This window comes from Carya illinoinensis, chromosome 12 (assembly GCF_018687715.1).
Source record: "Carya illinoinensis cultivar Pawnee chromosome 12, C.illinoinensisPawnee_v1, whole genome shotgun sequence".
NCBI lineage: Eukaryota > Viridiplantae > Streptophyta > Magnoliopsida > Fagales > Juglandaceae > Carya > Carya illinoinensis.
Window position 1 is genome coordinate 26,422,398 of NC_056763.1, and position 14,514 is coordinate 26,436,911.

At 36.1% G+C, this 14,514-nt stretch overlaps 2 protein-coding genes across 7 annotated transcripts; both read left to right on the forward strand.

The window, feature by feature from the left end:
* Window positions 1-1,832: 1,832 nt before the first annotated feature.
* Window positions 1,833-5,850, forward strand: LOC122289734. Of its 3 annotated transcripts, none has more exons than XM_043096974.1 (8): window positions 1,833-2,100; window positions 2,747-2,936; window positions 3,059-3,518; window positions 4,549-4,693; window positions 4,820-4,950; window positions 5,296-5,358; window positions 5,430-5,495; window positions 5,584-5,850. In XM_043096974.1, exons 3-8 carry the CDS (start codon window positions 3,327-3,329, stop codon window positions 5,602-5,604), a joined length of 618 nt encoding a protein of 205 aa, XP_042952908.1. In that variant the 5' UTR covers window positions 1,833-2,100; window positions 2,747-2,936; window positions 3,059-3,326; the 3' UTR covers window positions 5,605-5,850. The 3 variants fall into 3 exon arrangements, with proteins under 3 accessions (XP_042952908.1, XP_042952907.1, XP_042952909.1); XM_043096973.1 differs by having other exon boundaries at window positions 1,836-2,100; window positions 5,580-5,850; XM_043096975.1 differs by lacking the exons at window positions 1,833-2,100; window positions 2,747-2,936 and having other exon boundaries at window positions 3,375-3,980; window positions 5,580-5,850.
* A 1,943-nt stretch (window positions 5,851-7,793) lies between these two features.
* On the forward strand, window positions 7,794-11,416 carry LOC122289735 (probable E3 ubiquitin-protein ligase RHB1A). 4 transcript variants are annotated; one of them, XM_043096977.1, is made up of 5 exons: window positions 7,794-8,104; window positions 9,136-9,279; window positions 10,400-10,826; window positions 10,964-11,073; window positions 11,174-11,416. In XM_043096977.1, exons 2-5 carry the CDS (start codon window positions 9,214-9,216, stop codon window positions 11,201-11,203), a joined length of 633 nt encoding a protein of 210 aa, XP_042952911.1. In that variant the 5' UTR covers window positions 7,794-8,104; window positions 9,136-9,213; the 3' UTR covers window positions 11,204-11,416. The 4 variants fall into 4 exon arrangements, with proteins under 4 accessions (XP_042952911.1, XP_042952910.1, XP_042952912.1 ...); XM_043096976.1 differs by having other exon boundaries at window positions 7,796-7,997; XM_043096978.1 differs by lacking the exon at window positions 7,794-8,104 and adding an exon at window positions 8,123-8,620.
* The last annotated feature ends 3,098 nt before the right edge of the window (window positions 11,417-14,514 follow it).

Below are 14,514 nucleotides of genomic sequence, written 5' to 3' on the forward strand. Positions count from 1 at the left end.
TTAAATATATTGGTGTATTTTTTTAATTTTTTAAAATATTTAAATATATTTAAAAATATGAAAAAGAGATAATAATAAAAAGTGAATGACGGAATATACGAGTGGTGCTACTCTGACAGAATAGTACTGCTATTTTTTAATTAAAATAAATAAATATAAGATTAGAGATAAGATATTAACATTTTTAAAAAGATTAAAAAAAAAACATTGACTGTATCTAGAAAAAGGAGGCTTGTTTGGATTCGAATTTAAACTTATTTTATATTATTTAATTATTATAATTTTTTAAATTTTTAAATAAAATAAATAATTTGATAATATTAAAAAATAATATCTTAATTTACTGTTCAACGCTTTCTTTCTTAAGAATAATATTAAATATAAAAAGAGATAAATATCTGTTAAAAAAGTAAATTTTATTTATAAAAAAATTATATATTTTTTTAATTTTTTTAAATAGAGTTTATTTTTCGTAAAACTTTGTGCAGAATTTGTCAGAATTATTGCCAATTATAACTAGTTTATAGAGTCGTGAGATTAGAGGCTTGTATGATTGAAAAAAGGCCGTCTCGTCTCGTCTCGTCTATAGGCACGAAATTCGAGGCAATTGTAGGGGGGAAGAGAGTAGAAAAGAGAGCGCGTGAGCTGGGGGATGTGGGTCCACCATTTTGAAAATCTCTAAAAAAGCTGAAAGCGGGCTGTGTTTTCTTTTATTATTTTCAATTTTTTTTGCGGGGGAGAGTGCGCTCCAGCTGCCAAAGGGCGGACATCGGACTTCAAATCAAATTTCAAATTTACGCAACTTCCTTTTTTTATTTTTTCTTCGAAAATATACAAACAGTGATACAAAAATGTACCAATTCTTACGCTCGGATAAGATCCGGCAGGTTTGTACCTGACACGTGTGATTCATTTCCTCTCCCGCCTTTCTTTTCTTCGGTAGCCCCCTCCCCCTCCCCGGCTTGCGTCTTTACTTGGCTAAGCTTCCATAATGGTAAATAAAATTAATATTTATAGTTATAAAGTCTCGACTTTTTAAAAAGTATATATATAAATTTAAACCTTATATAAAAATTTTATTTTTATGATTGTATATTCTTTTTTTTTTAAATGTTCAATAAAAAAGAAACAATTTCAATATTTTCTTCTCTCTATTTAAATATTTTAAATTACTAAAAATGATAACATTTAAAAGGAAAAGCATGAATAATAAGTAGAATAATGACATGTAACCTTATGGGAATAGGTATGCATCATTACCATATAGGACTTGTTATCCCTACATTAAGTCATGTTTGATTGTTAAATTTAACTGAATTTAATTTAATTTAATCTAATTTAAATTTAAATTTAATATTTAAACATATAACTCTTAAATTATTAAATTCATATCCACTCAAAATTTTCTTATACGTGAAATATATAATATTTTTTAGCTCGACATATTTTTATAAATAAGACCTATAAATTTTTTTAATTTTTTATAAATAATATTAAACTTATTTTAATATCTAAATATATTTAAATTTATTTTAAATTAATCAAACATAACTTATTTTACTAACACAATTTATTATTATTGATAAAAAATTCAACTAAATTTAATTTAGTTAAACCTCTTAAAACAGTGTGCCGGGACACTCACAAGATGTGGAGACGCCAGCAGCCGCTCCCGTATACCACAAACAGCTCTAAACTTTTCCAGCCGAGCCAACGACAGCGGGAGAGGAGAGAGTGAGGTAACCGGTGAAACCGGTAAACAAAAGTTGTGACCGTACGGCACATGGCAGGGTCGTTTCCTCCCCCAATGGCAGTTGGTACGCATTTATTGTGCTGTTTCTTCTTCTACTCTCTCTCTCTCTCTCCAAGAATTTGTCTCCTTTTTGCATTATTTACATCTGTTCTCACTTCCTCGCACACAAGCTCTGCTCTGCATTTTAGTACCCATCACATTCGAAAACGAAAGGAAACTCGGAACTCCAATCCGCTATCATCCACCTCCCTTCCCCTCCGTGATTTTCGACTCCGTAACCCCCCGGCTCCGCGGTTTCGGCATCTCAAATCGGTTGCATTTCGTGTTCATCCATGTATTCAAACCAGGTATTTGAGCTCTGGCCGTTGGCTCCGTCTCTTCTTTGAGAGTGATACATGGTTTCTGTCTTTGATTTTATTCTTTTGCTGTACCCAATCCACTTTCTGCTCCTTGGTTTTCATTGGTGCCCAATCTCAGCTCCCTTGGATCTTTTGCATTCTCATTGATCAACGTTTTCTTAACTTTGAATCTTATTTGTGTTTTAATTTGAATTTTTCTTCTCGATTTTATTTTTGAAACTAGTTAGTGATTTTCAACGATTTTGGAGGCAATAGAGAGTTCTATTTGTGAAAGATTCGAGTGTTTTCTCTTTATCTTTTGTCTTTTTGTCTTTCTATAAAGTGGAGGAAAAGCAATGAGAACAAAATTCTCTGTACCGAAATTTTTTTGGTTTAGAAAATCAGGTCCGGCTGTAGAAGTCCACTTCGATAACTTTGACGTTTCCATTTTAATTAATAAGTTCGTTACTCGAAAACAATATTATTTCGATTTCTTCTATTTTCCTTTACTTTCTCGCGAACCAAACGATGTCCAAGGGTTTCTAGTTTTCTGCTTGGTTGTGGACAAGAAAATTCCTTGAGGCGAGCTAGTTAGTCGTCATCAAAAGGAGCTTTTATTAGTGAAAATTATATTTGCTTTTGATATTTTGTTCAGGTGCGGTGGTGGTGATGTCACTCTGAATTATAAAAGAGCATAAGAATATAGTGATCTGTATGAATAACGAATTCACTTGTTCACTGTGATCAATCGGAGTCCGTGAAAAGATATATTGGATTCTCCCTTCGTGGCTTATCCGCATTTAACTTGGCCTTTGAAAAATACGTGTCAGACTTCAAGCGTACAGGTCTCTCTCTCTCTCTCTCTCTCTCTCTCTCTCTCTCTCTCTCTCTCTCTCTCTCTCTCTCTCTCATACAGGGTCAGTGTCCGTGAAATTTTTATGACACCCTTATTTTGTTTTCGCTTCAGGGATGCCAATTGAAGCTGAGAAATTTTGAGCTAGATGAGTTTGAGGAGTTTGTTTATCGCTGTGCAATTTGATTTGAAAAGCTAGGTTTTAGTACTGCAAGTGAAACCCATTTAGAAGGAAGATTTGTTTTGGGTATTTGCAAAATTTAGAGATTCCGGGTATTTGATGGTGCTGTATGTATTTATGTAGCTTGTTTCCCCTTAATTAGGTTCTTTTATATTCTAATTTTAGAATAAAGGAAAAAAAAAATTGAGAGGGTGAGTCAGAATGCTGGAACCTGAGCTATGTTCTTCTCGGGTTCTTTTGCCTTTTCGCGAGGAAAGTGGGGACGAGGAACTTTCCGTGCTTCCCAGACACACCAAGGTTATTGTTACTGGAAACAATAGAACAAAATCTGTGTTGGTGGGTTTACAAGGCGTGGTCAAGAAGGCTGTTGGCCTCGGAGGTTGGCATTGGCTGGTATCGCTTTATTCCTTTTACTTTAATTAAGTTTTCTTTAATCATTCGTAATAGGTAATCTTCTTGATTTTTAATAAAAGGGTGTGGGTTTTCAACCCAAATGAAATAACCGGTTCATCTGGCAGTGGCACGATCTTCTTGGCTCACATAACATATTAATCTTGAATGTTGCATGTTATCTTTTTTACGTGGGAACTAGTTGCCACACGCGTACAGGCCTTTTTATTCGTTAATACGATTGGGTTACGCGGACGCGTACGCGTAGGAGGCCTTTTTATTCGTTAATATGATTGGGTTTTCTCTATGCCCTAGTTGGCCGTAGGGCTTCACACGGTTCACGCATATAAAGGGTTTTAATTTTTTAAATCTGAGAAAATAACAAATTTTTGTAAAGAGGTGCTTTTCTTTGGCCGCAAAGCCTGGAAAAAAGTTGTTTCTGGATAGTCCGCCATGTCTGACCAAGTAAGTTTCTGTCGATTCTTTTTTAATATTTTAGATTTACAAGTTGTTATTTGATAAGTGAATGGAGTGTGTATCGTTTGAATCATCTGTGGATTGCTAATCTTTTTTTTCTAGTCGCTGATTACTAAGCTTGAAATATCTTGACTGTTGTTTTCATGTTTTTTTTCAGTTATATGGAAAATTTTTGTTTTAACTGACCAAATATATAAGGCATACACAAGACTAGTATTATGTGTTGCATGAAAAACTCTCTTATAATATAACACTGAATTCTGACATTTCATGGGATCTCTGATTACCATCAGGTTTTCTGGATATACGTAATCTTTTTGTTGGAAGGTAAAAATATCTGTTACTAAAAAACTCATAGAATAAATGTTTTGGTGAATTTGTTAAAAATTGGATTTATGTTTGATGAGTGTTCTATCTTGATGGTAGGAATAGGTATGTGGCTTGTTTTTTTTAGTTACTACGATTTGTGATCATATGGCCCCTTTGTCCTCTTCTGTACCGTCACTAATTTAATATCAGGCTGCATGTTATAAACAACAAAGCTTTGACATGCCAGGTTCTGAAAAATGGGGTTGAAGTGAAGCTGCAAAGGAACGCATTGAGTGTTCTGGAACATCCTACAGGGCATGAAGAAGATGATGACCATGATTATGATATCTCTAGCAGCAGTTCTGACATTGGTGAAAAGGATAATGATTTCTGTACGTTACAGATTTTTATGATGATATCTGATCATATAGTTTCTGCATTCCATTCTTTTAGAAAGGCAGAGTATTTCTGCTTTTTATTGTTTGGGAATTTAAGGTCATTATTGTTCCATTGAGCAGCTACTAGTATTGAGTTCCACAAAATTAACAAGCCAAGAATTCGTACAAAGCCTTGGGTCCCATCTGCATCAGCAAAGTCAACCAATCGTGGCAGTTACAGAGAAGTTCAATCGATTCATGCAACTCAACTGGTAAGAATTTCAAAAGCTTAGAGATGCATGAAATCTGTTTGTCTGTAGCTGGCATGTAAACCCCATATCTTCATGCTGATGAAGGGCTAAAGAATGTTCTGTGATATTTTATGAAAATAGGCATATGCGTTTTACAGAGAATTAAAACGATCTGCTTTTGTTTACCATGCCTGAATTCATCCTTAGAGGTTGAGGATGCATGATCAGTTCATATTTGTGCTCTCTCGGGCAGCAGAAACAATGTGTATATATATACACACACACAATTTGATGTTGCAACTTGTAGCACATGGCAGGTGTTTATGTTCATGCTAATGTATTTTCTAATTGTGTGTGGATAAACAGAGGGTCAACCTGGCAAAATTGGGTACAGACTCATTGTGGAGATATTGCAGACACTTCAAGCTTGTGAGTTTCTTACCGAGTTCTAGGACCTGCAATGTTGATAGTTTTAACTTAGTTTGCACTTTGAATTGTAGTTTAGCAGCAGTTTTCATCCACCAAGGGAACAGCTGCTTAAGGCTGTGCAGCGGCATTTTGCCCAGGTTTCTCTCCCTCTCCCCACCTCTCTCCCTCTCCCCTCTCTCCCCATGAAAAGATGCTTCAAATCTGACAGTTTTCTGATACAGCTAGAAGTGGATGAGGCGCAAGTGATCCCAGAATTTGTTCATGCTGCTGCCAAAAGGTTGAAGTCGACCAACAAACTGATAAAACGAGAATGCTGAACGTTGGATGCTTGTATGATAACATAATAGCTAAATTAACACTAACCTTTAGATCAGATCTAGTTAGTAGTAGAGTAATTTGGGAGAGTGGGCGATTAGCCAACTATATTCATTCTCACTTATTCTAACCCTGTAACATTGGCTTGATGCCCTTGTTATTGTTCTATTCTCTTAAGATGTCTCTCCCTTGCATAGGTATATTATTCGATAGTCGATAATAGTCTCGCAATCTGATGATATTTGTTTAATCTCTCGCGATGAATGGTGTTAGGATATTCATTGATTGAGTTCTTGTATCTTAAATCACTTTGTTAAAAATCAAAATACTGAACATTGAACAATAGCCTCATAGATACGGCTATTTGGAGTGGAAGTAAAAGATATTGAGAGATCTTTTGTCTTTCTTGGACAACAATCCCAATCAAGTTTTAGCAACATCCTGCCATTTTGAAACCGTTTTCTGGTTGAAGTTAGGCCTGCATATCTACGTACAATCTGAAGATGATTTTATGGGTCCAAAACTAACTTGGAAGTATCAAAGGTTGGGGGGAGTTTGGGCATATCTTGTTAATCTCTTACAACATGTTTGAATGCATAAAGACCACATAAATGGAGATGGGACTGATCACCACCTCAATTATATACGATGATGGTGTTTGTGGTTGGGCCAGGCTGTCGTTTGTTGACATGGGGATATGTGCATCAAATGCGAGATGTTGACATGTGGATTTTATACGAGTTGTTTCAAGGATTTTACCCTAATTCAGCCCATCGATGTGTCTGCAAACACCAGAAGCAATGACACGTGCAGTCCACTTTTGTCATAATTCTCTCTCTTTTCTTTTTCTGTACGACACTATTTATATCGCCGTGTACTGTCGCTTAGCCATTATTGTTGACGGCAAAGATTTTGTGCAAAGGAGGGAGTGGTGCCGTCTTCTTTTGGATTTAGGTCTCGTGAAGGGCTTAAGCTGTTTGTCTTGCTGCATTATTGGCTTGGACGGACCTCGGCTTCAGGCATCCCCGCACGGAGGAGCTTTCAAATTGGTCAGCATTTTTAGACATTTGCTATCGAGATATAGACAAAATTGGGAGAGATGTCTTTTTGGGACTTCATTTTCCATTTCTATTAATCAAAAAAATTGTTTTCGTAATGCATTTAAAAATGCCATATGTCCACAGCAGACTTAATCACACGAACAGTTCTAATGAACAATACATACTTTTACTGTGGTTTATTGTTTAACATCATTCAACTCTTAATCCAGCCTTATTTGATTGAATCAGTCTTTTATTACCAGTCCTTGACTCGGCCTGCTCCTTGGGTCCTTTTGGGATTAAGAAATGGACCCTGGCTTGGAAATGCTTGAGAGAAAAAATCCGGGTCACCTTAATATGGGCTACGAATAATAAGGCCCAGTATCTTGATGGGCCAACTACAAGCTGGACTATTCCCTTGACACCCTGCATTGATAGTATTAAATCTTTTTTTGTTTTTTCCTAAGCAAATAGGAAATTTTATAGATAAATTATTATATACAAGATACAAGTTAAGTGGAATGAAAATTTTCTACAGTCTTTCTAAAATCAACATACATTACAGCATAAAATAAAAAGAAAAAAAGAGAGTAATTGAAACCAAACAATTGGCTCTCACCCAAATCCTATAAAGGAAAACTGTTTGATAATAATTTTAAAATAATCTAATAAATAGACTATAAAATTATAATTAAAAGTCGTAATAAAGGGTGTGCTGCAACGTATTGGTATAAGAACAAAAAAATAAACATAATAGTAAAAAATAAATAAATACAAATACTTTTAAAAAAAAACTTATATATACTAATTATAGGTAAACTTTATCCTATCATTTTCTTTTTTAAATGTTTAAACAACTCAATTTTCGGGATAGGAGGTTGGGGTTGCTGAGCTAAATCCTTTTTTTATTTTATTTTTGGCCCCCATCGAAATAGAAAAGAAATTGCCACATGGTCCAATAGTATCTCGAGTGTATTTCCATAATCAGCCTGCAAAGTTTAGAGAGTAGGCACCGTCGGAGCGTGTTTCGGATTCGGATAAATTCCCGCAAAAAAATAATACTTTTTAAGTAGTATTACTATGATTCTTGCAACTCCTTTTGTCAGTGAAAGTCGCTCTCGCAGCAGTGGCACACGAAACGAAACCCACCCTCTTTCTATTTGCTAAAGCCTCTTTCGGCTCTCCTCCATCTCCATTGTCAACAAGCCCAAGAATCTCACTGCACCAAACCTATCGGTGTATCGCTCATTTTTTTCATTTACAATTTCAATTCTGGTCGCAAAGGTACAATTCCCGCTCCTGCAATTTCACCTCCGCGTTTCGAGCAGAGTTGCTGATATCGAATTGATCACTTTTTCGCTCTCGCTTTCCACCATATCCGATCCCCTTTTGTAATAACCTATGCCGCGTTTGTAAAGATCGTAGTCGAACCTTTGGATTCTAATGCTTTTTTATTTTTGTTCGTTTACCTGCCTTCCCCACCCCCGCCCCCCAAAAAAATCGGTTTGCGGTGCTGTTTGTTCGTATTTGTTTCTACCTTTCGATTTTTCAATTGATTTTGTTAGGGTTTCTGAGTTTTGCTTCAATCTATCATTGGTTCCGTATCCAATTTCTCTGTTTTTTCTGTTCCTTTACTGGTTTCACCGTGCTTTTCCGTGTGTTTCTGCTTTTATGCATACGTGGACACGAACATAAATACATATGTATTTCTGAAATATTTCAGTTAATATGGAATAGTTCATATGTATTGTTATTTGAAGACGTGCTGGTGATCGACTGGTAATGAAGAATTTTTTAGCGTGATGGTTTAGGAGCTGCTGAAGATTGGATTGCCTTATTTCGGATTCTTACTCTCTAATTGCGGAGAGGAAGCTATATGGTATTGCAGTTGAGCTGAATGGGTGATGGTAATATCAATGATAGATAGGCTGGGAAATTCCGCGATTATTATGATAAATGATATAAATTATGCAGTGCCTTTTTTTTAAGTTTGCCATGTAATTTAATTGAAGTATGAGGGGAATGGATTTGGTTCATTGAGGACGGTGGTTTATTAGGCTCCCAAGCTTACCTTGAGGATTGGATTACTCCTTTTGAGGTTGGCGTATTTGCTGGAAAGCGTTATCACTATAAGGCCTTGGTGCCTATGCATTACCGGTTTTCCCCCCTTTAAAATCAGGGGCTTGATCATTCTTTGTTTATCTCTCAAATTCTTGTGCCATATGTTACGCTAGTGGATGATGCTGGACAAAAGGATTGGCTACATTAATTGGGAAACCTTGTATGCTTGGAATGGGTAGCTTATATGGGTTTCAACTGATTAATTTTCTGTTCTCTTAATTTTTATTGAATCTTTAGTAATAAAGAAACTGATGCTGTGTATAAATCTAACATTTATGATCGCTTCTCTCTTATCTGATAGGTTTTGGTGCTAAAGAAGGGAATATGCTTCACCAAATGCGAATGCTGATAGGTGGGCTGTTGAGATAAATTAAACGAAATGGGAGGTTGCTGCTGTTGTTCCTCTAAAGAAACAGAATTGAACACAACAACGGCATATTATTACGTCAGTATAATCTTTTCTTAACATTGGTTACTGTTCCTCTCTCGATTTTGCTCGTTATCCAAGTCTAGAGAAACATGCTGTCTTTATAATACATGCATAATTTGAATGCAATTCTTTGTTGTACCCTGATATACAAGTATGTGCCTTTTCTCTCCCAGTTTGACATTAGTAATTACATCATCTTTTTTTTGTTTTTTTGGACATGAATAAACTCAAATCCTCAGATACAAGCTCTCAGTTATCGAATGAAAAACCATTAAATCCTTAGTTACAAGATAATTCACTTAGTGTTCGAATTGGAAGATTGCTAAGCATCTTGGTTAAAAGCCCAGACTGAATAATAAAAAAATCCCAAACTCGAAGTCCTATGTTGGACTCTTTGCAAAGCTGATTTCTGCGAGAGTTAGGGCCTGTTAAGCGCTAGGAGTCTTAAAAAAAGTGATTAAATATCCTTAAAAGCTCTTTAATGAAAAAATTAGGTTGTTTGGGTGTTACATATTAAAGTACTTTTTACTTATAAAAAAAAAAAAAAAACATATTAAAGTACTTTTTAATCTCAAATATGCTAAAACTATGTTTAAGAAAAAGCATCATTTTGATACTTTTCCTCAAACATGCTTTTCCGGATAATGTGGAAGGTAATTCGAATTTTAAAAAGATTATCAATAAACGAAAATACTCATATAATTTTGTAGATAATTATAACTTTCAAAATTTTAAGGATATGAGCATTTTTTTTTAAATCAACTATTCGTCATTTTTACCTGAGAAATCACTTTTTTAATTTATTTCCAAACAAATGTAACATGCTTAAAAGTGTTTTAAATATATGGTTACCAAACAGTAAATACTTTTTTAATAGTAGAACTTATTACTTAAGCTATTCATCAAAAAAAAAAAAAAAAAAAAAAACTTATTACTTAAGCTATAAGCCCTAAAGCCAACTTATCAAAAATAAATAAATAAAAATAAGCTCTAAAGCCATAAGCGATATTTCCTACCGCAATTTCAAACATGCACACAATCTTTTGTAATAATCAAAAGCCACAAGAATATATATGACTGCATATCACCCTCATGATCTATATTTTTGGTCCTGCTAAATTAACTTTTTCTGCAGTACCCAAGAGCATCAGAAGAGCATGTACCTCTATCATCTGACCATGGAGGTGCCTCTGTACTCTCTACAGGGCTCCTTGTTGATACAAATCTGGATACATCAATCCCCGACACGTATAGACCACCTCCGGTACCTATGCCATATGATGTGGTTTTAGGGCGTCCTCAAACTCCACCCGTGGCTCAAGAAATTTGCACCAACAAGACTGATGCAGCAGTGCTAACAACAAATTCTGATTCTGTTCAAGAAACTGCTGCTGGCGACACACTAGAAATTTCAGCAAAGTGTGAAGCTCTGAAGGAATCAGGATGCAAAACGGAAATCAATTTTGAATTTGATTCAGTAAAAGGGGAAGTTGAACTTTCAAAGTCAGTGGAACCTGTTATTTCTGCCTCAGAGGAAGAGGATTGTCCCGTTTGCTTGGAAGGTGATGTCCTTACTGAAACTCCATTCAACATTCAAATGGTGGTTTTTTTTTTTTTTTTTTTTTTGTATGACGTGATGTTCTCCATTGTGTTTGGCAGAAAAAGTGATGTACATATATTTTTCTCTTCTTCCCTGCAGAATATGATGCAGAGAATCCAAAAATCACCACAATGTGTGAGCATGATTTTCACCTTGCTTGCATTCTTGAGTGGATGGAGAGAAGTGACGCGTGTCCTGTATGTGATAAGGTCTGCCCCAATTGAAACTTTCATATATTTTGTGATTGGATGAAGGATTTATATGTTATATGTTCAATACTTAGATGGCTTTGTTTTTCTTGCACTGCAGGAAATGATTTTCAGCCCACTTATTGTTTAGCAGCAATCAGAAAGTTAAGTTCAATCCGCTAGGGTTCTCAGTTCTTTCTCTTTCTGTTAAGTGGCAGCCACGGATTGGCTGTAGTTTGGTTATTTTGCTTCTGAGTCATGCCCATTTCCTGAGATGGGTTCTTTGTGCATACATTACATTGAAACTTATAAAAAATGAAAAGAGGATGAAAGTAAATATAGATATGCACGATTCAATCCCCAAGCTCCATTATTCTTTTTTAATGGATTCGTCGTTAGTATTCTGGTTGAGATGACACGAGCAATATATATGATTGAGTTGGATTTTAATTACAAGGGATTGCCATGTTAGTCGCGTTTTCTTTTAGTAAATAGGGACAACACCTCGAATTTTATTTTTAAAAAAATAAGAAGAAGAAACGGTTACATCAAAGCATATGAATTAGAAAAAGTATTGGCATCAGCCCCTGTTTGGGGGCAGTCAAAACACACCTTATGTGTCATAGGATGAAAAGACCAAAAACACCCCCACAACAAAACCGGTGGCTTTTTTCTCCCTCTCTCTACCCAGTGTGTCGCCCAAGCCACCCGGCCCCCGCCCCTCCTCTACCCCCAGCCCTACCACCCGTGTCGGCATCCCCACCCCCACCCGCAACCTGCAACGCCATCCTCTCCCCCCACTCGTACCCCACGTCGCCCATCTAGGCCAAATGAGAGTAATGGCTGTGCATGGAGGGGGCTGAGAGAGGTGGGGGTGGAGTTGGTGGTGGCTGAGGGAGGCTCTAGGTGGAGGTTGGAAGCCGTGGGTGGCGGCATACGGCGGGGTAAGGGGCAGAACCCATTTCGAGTTTGGAAGCCGTGGGTGAGGGAGGCTGGAAGCCGTGGGTGGCGGCATAATCCGTGGGCTTGGTGGTGCTTGACGGTGGGGCTGGAGGCTGACGACGGCGGCGGTAGTAGCGGCAAACCGTGTAGGAGAACTGTGTAGGCAAACCGTGCTCGACGGTGGGGTAGGAGGTTTGAAGGTGGCTGGAGGTGGCCGGCGTGATGGGGAGTCGAATGGTGGTGGCCGGTGACACTACTGGTGGCGCACGGCGGGGCTAGGTGAGGCTGTGAGCTGAGAGGGAATCGGGTGAGGGGAGAGGGAACCAGGCGGGTGGGGGAGGGGGAAAGAGGATTTTGTGATTTAGAAAAAACAAAAAAAACAAAAACAAAAATAGACCGACACGTAAGGTGTGCTACAGATCAGTCGTGAACAGGGGCTGATCCGTAGCAAAGCTCTATGAATTATGAAGGATACAATAAAGAAATGTTTGGTTTGTTGTAACTTGTTATGATGCATTAAATTGTACTTCTTTTTATTGTGAAGTAACGTACTAATTGCACGTTTGTGAGATCTGTTTGGAAACTTAGGACTTATCATTATCAAAACCCAAAATCCATGGAGTGCAAAAACCCTCGTCAGCCCTCTACAATTCAACCGCAACAGAGACCATGCCAATTGCCACCAAACCAACCCCCCCCCCCCCCCCCCCCCCCTCCCAAAAAAAAAAAAACCTAGAGAGAACAAATCAAAAGAAAGTTTAGTTGCTAATTGGAAAGTTCAAAGAAACAACTATTCTCTGTCGTGTCAGTGGCCCTGTTTGTCTGCGTATTCATGTGCTAGCGATCGTACTGTATGATTGTATCCAGATGACTTACTGCTAGTCCCACAAGGCGAAAAATAAAGGGTCCTTTCCAAGTTACATAAGCTGACAAGTTGTATACAATTTTTCTAAAGTCAGGCTTGTTAATAGTATTTTAGGTCATTTGTAAATAATAATAATTTATGAATCGTTTATAAATAATAATAAAATAATATTACACTGTTTATGAATTTTTGAGAAATAATCTTACATTGTTTGTGTATAGGGTCTTGACTCTTGAGCATGTTTATAAAGTAATAAATTTTTCTCTTGTTAAATCGATTTAATGAGATGAATTAGCTCTATAAATTTGTTCATAATAATGAAGTAGTTTGAAAACTACTTAATTTTTAAATAATAGGAACATGTAAATAACTATGATAACAAATTAATTATTTATTGTTTTGAACATAATCGCGCTTAAGAATCTACGATGGTTACTCGGTAACAATGCTTCCTCCTGCCTCAGTTCCAAACAAATATCTCGATACTCGCTCTTTTCGATGGACAAGATTAGGGTATAACTGCCTTAAAAAAAAAAATAAAAAGGTTAGGGTATAACTAATGATGGGTTTTCGAAGTGTGGTCCAAAACAAGCCCTAGCAATTCATGATACGAACTGTGAATTTGATTGGATACAAAATAAAAAAAACACTAGATAAATAGAATTGAGTTTTATATATAATGAAAAATTTTATTTGAATGTAGATGGTAAAGCACATTCTTTATTTTATTGATATTTGTCATATCAAGGGTTGATTTTGTAGATAAATTTAAAATTAAAATATCTTACAAATCAAATTTTATCACATTAATAAAATAGAGGATGTGCTTTGCATACCAATTTTTAAATAGAATAACAATTATATAAATGAGTTTAAATCAAAACGAGTAAAAATTAAATGTATAAGTCAGCTCAATCCAAATATATGAAATGGATTAAACATTTTGAAATACGTTAAATAGGTCGTCTTCGAGTTAACTCAATAAAAATTAATTATTAAACAAGTTAAGTTAGTTGTATTGTGTCACCCGTTATTTATCTGGGTTATATAGAGTTTTGAGATTCGACCTATTCAATTTAACGGATCGTGTTTGAGTTGACCCATATAATCTAATACTTATAATTTAATATGATACGAATACGATTCGCGAACACATATCATTTGATTGGAGAAACCCTAGTCCCAACACTTTCCCTCCCAAACTCTCTCTCGTAAATCCTCCAAATCGTTGAGAGGCCTCGTCCTCATCCTCCTCCTTCCGCTTTCCCCTTTTCCTTTCCTCTTTCCTCGATCCCTCCTTCACTCCCTCCTCTTCTCTCTGTCCTTCCTTTCTTTATCTTTTTCTTTTTTCTTAATTTATCTTTTCTTCCTTCAAAGCTAAAAAGATAGGTCTACAGTTCTTCGACACCTATTGTGAGGCACAAGCAACACAAAATGATTTTTAAGTTGATTGTTGGGCAGATAGTGACGAGTCACCATATCAGATCGTTCAAATCTAACTTTTTATGGCTGATTTTAAAGTCTACCAGAGTAGATTTAAACTGTAATTCGTCATTTTCACATATATCTTTTTGCTTTCATTATTATTTCCTTTTATTTAATTTAAATAAATAATAATAAAAGATCATCTCTTTGATATTTTTCCTGTAGAGGTT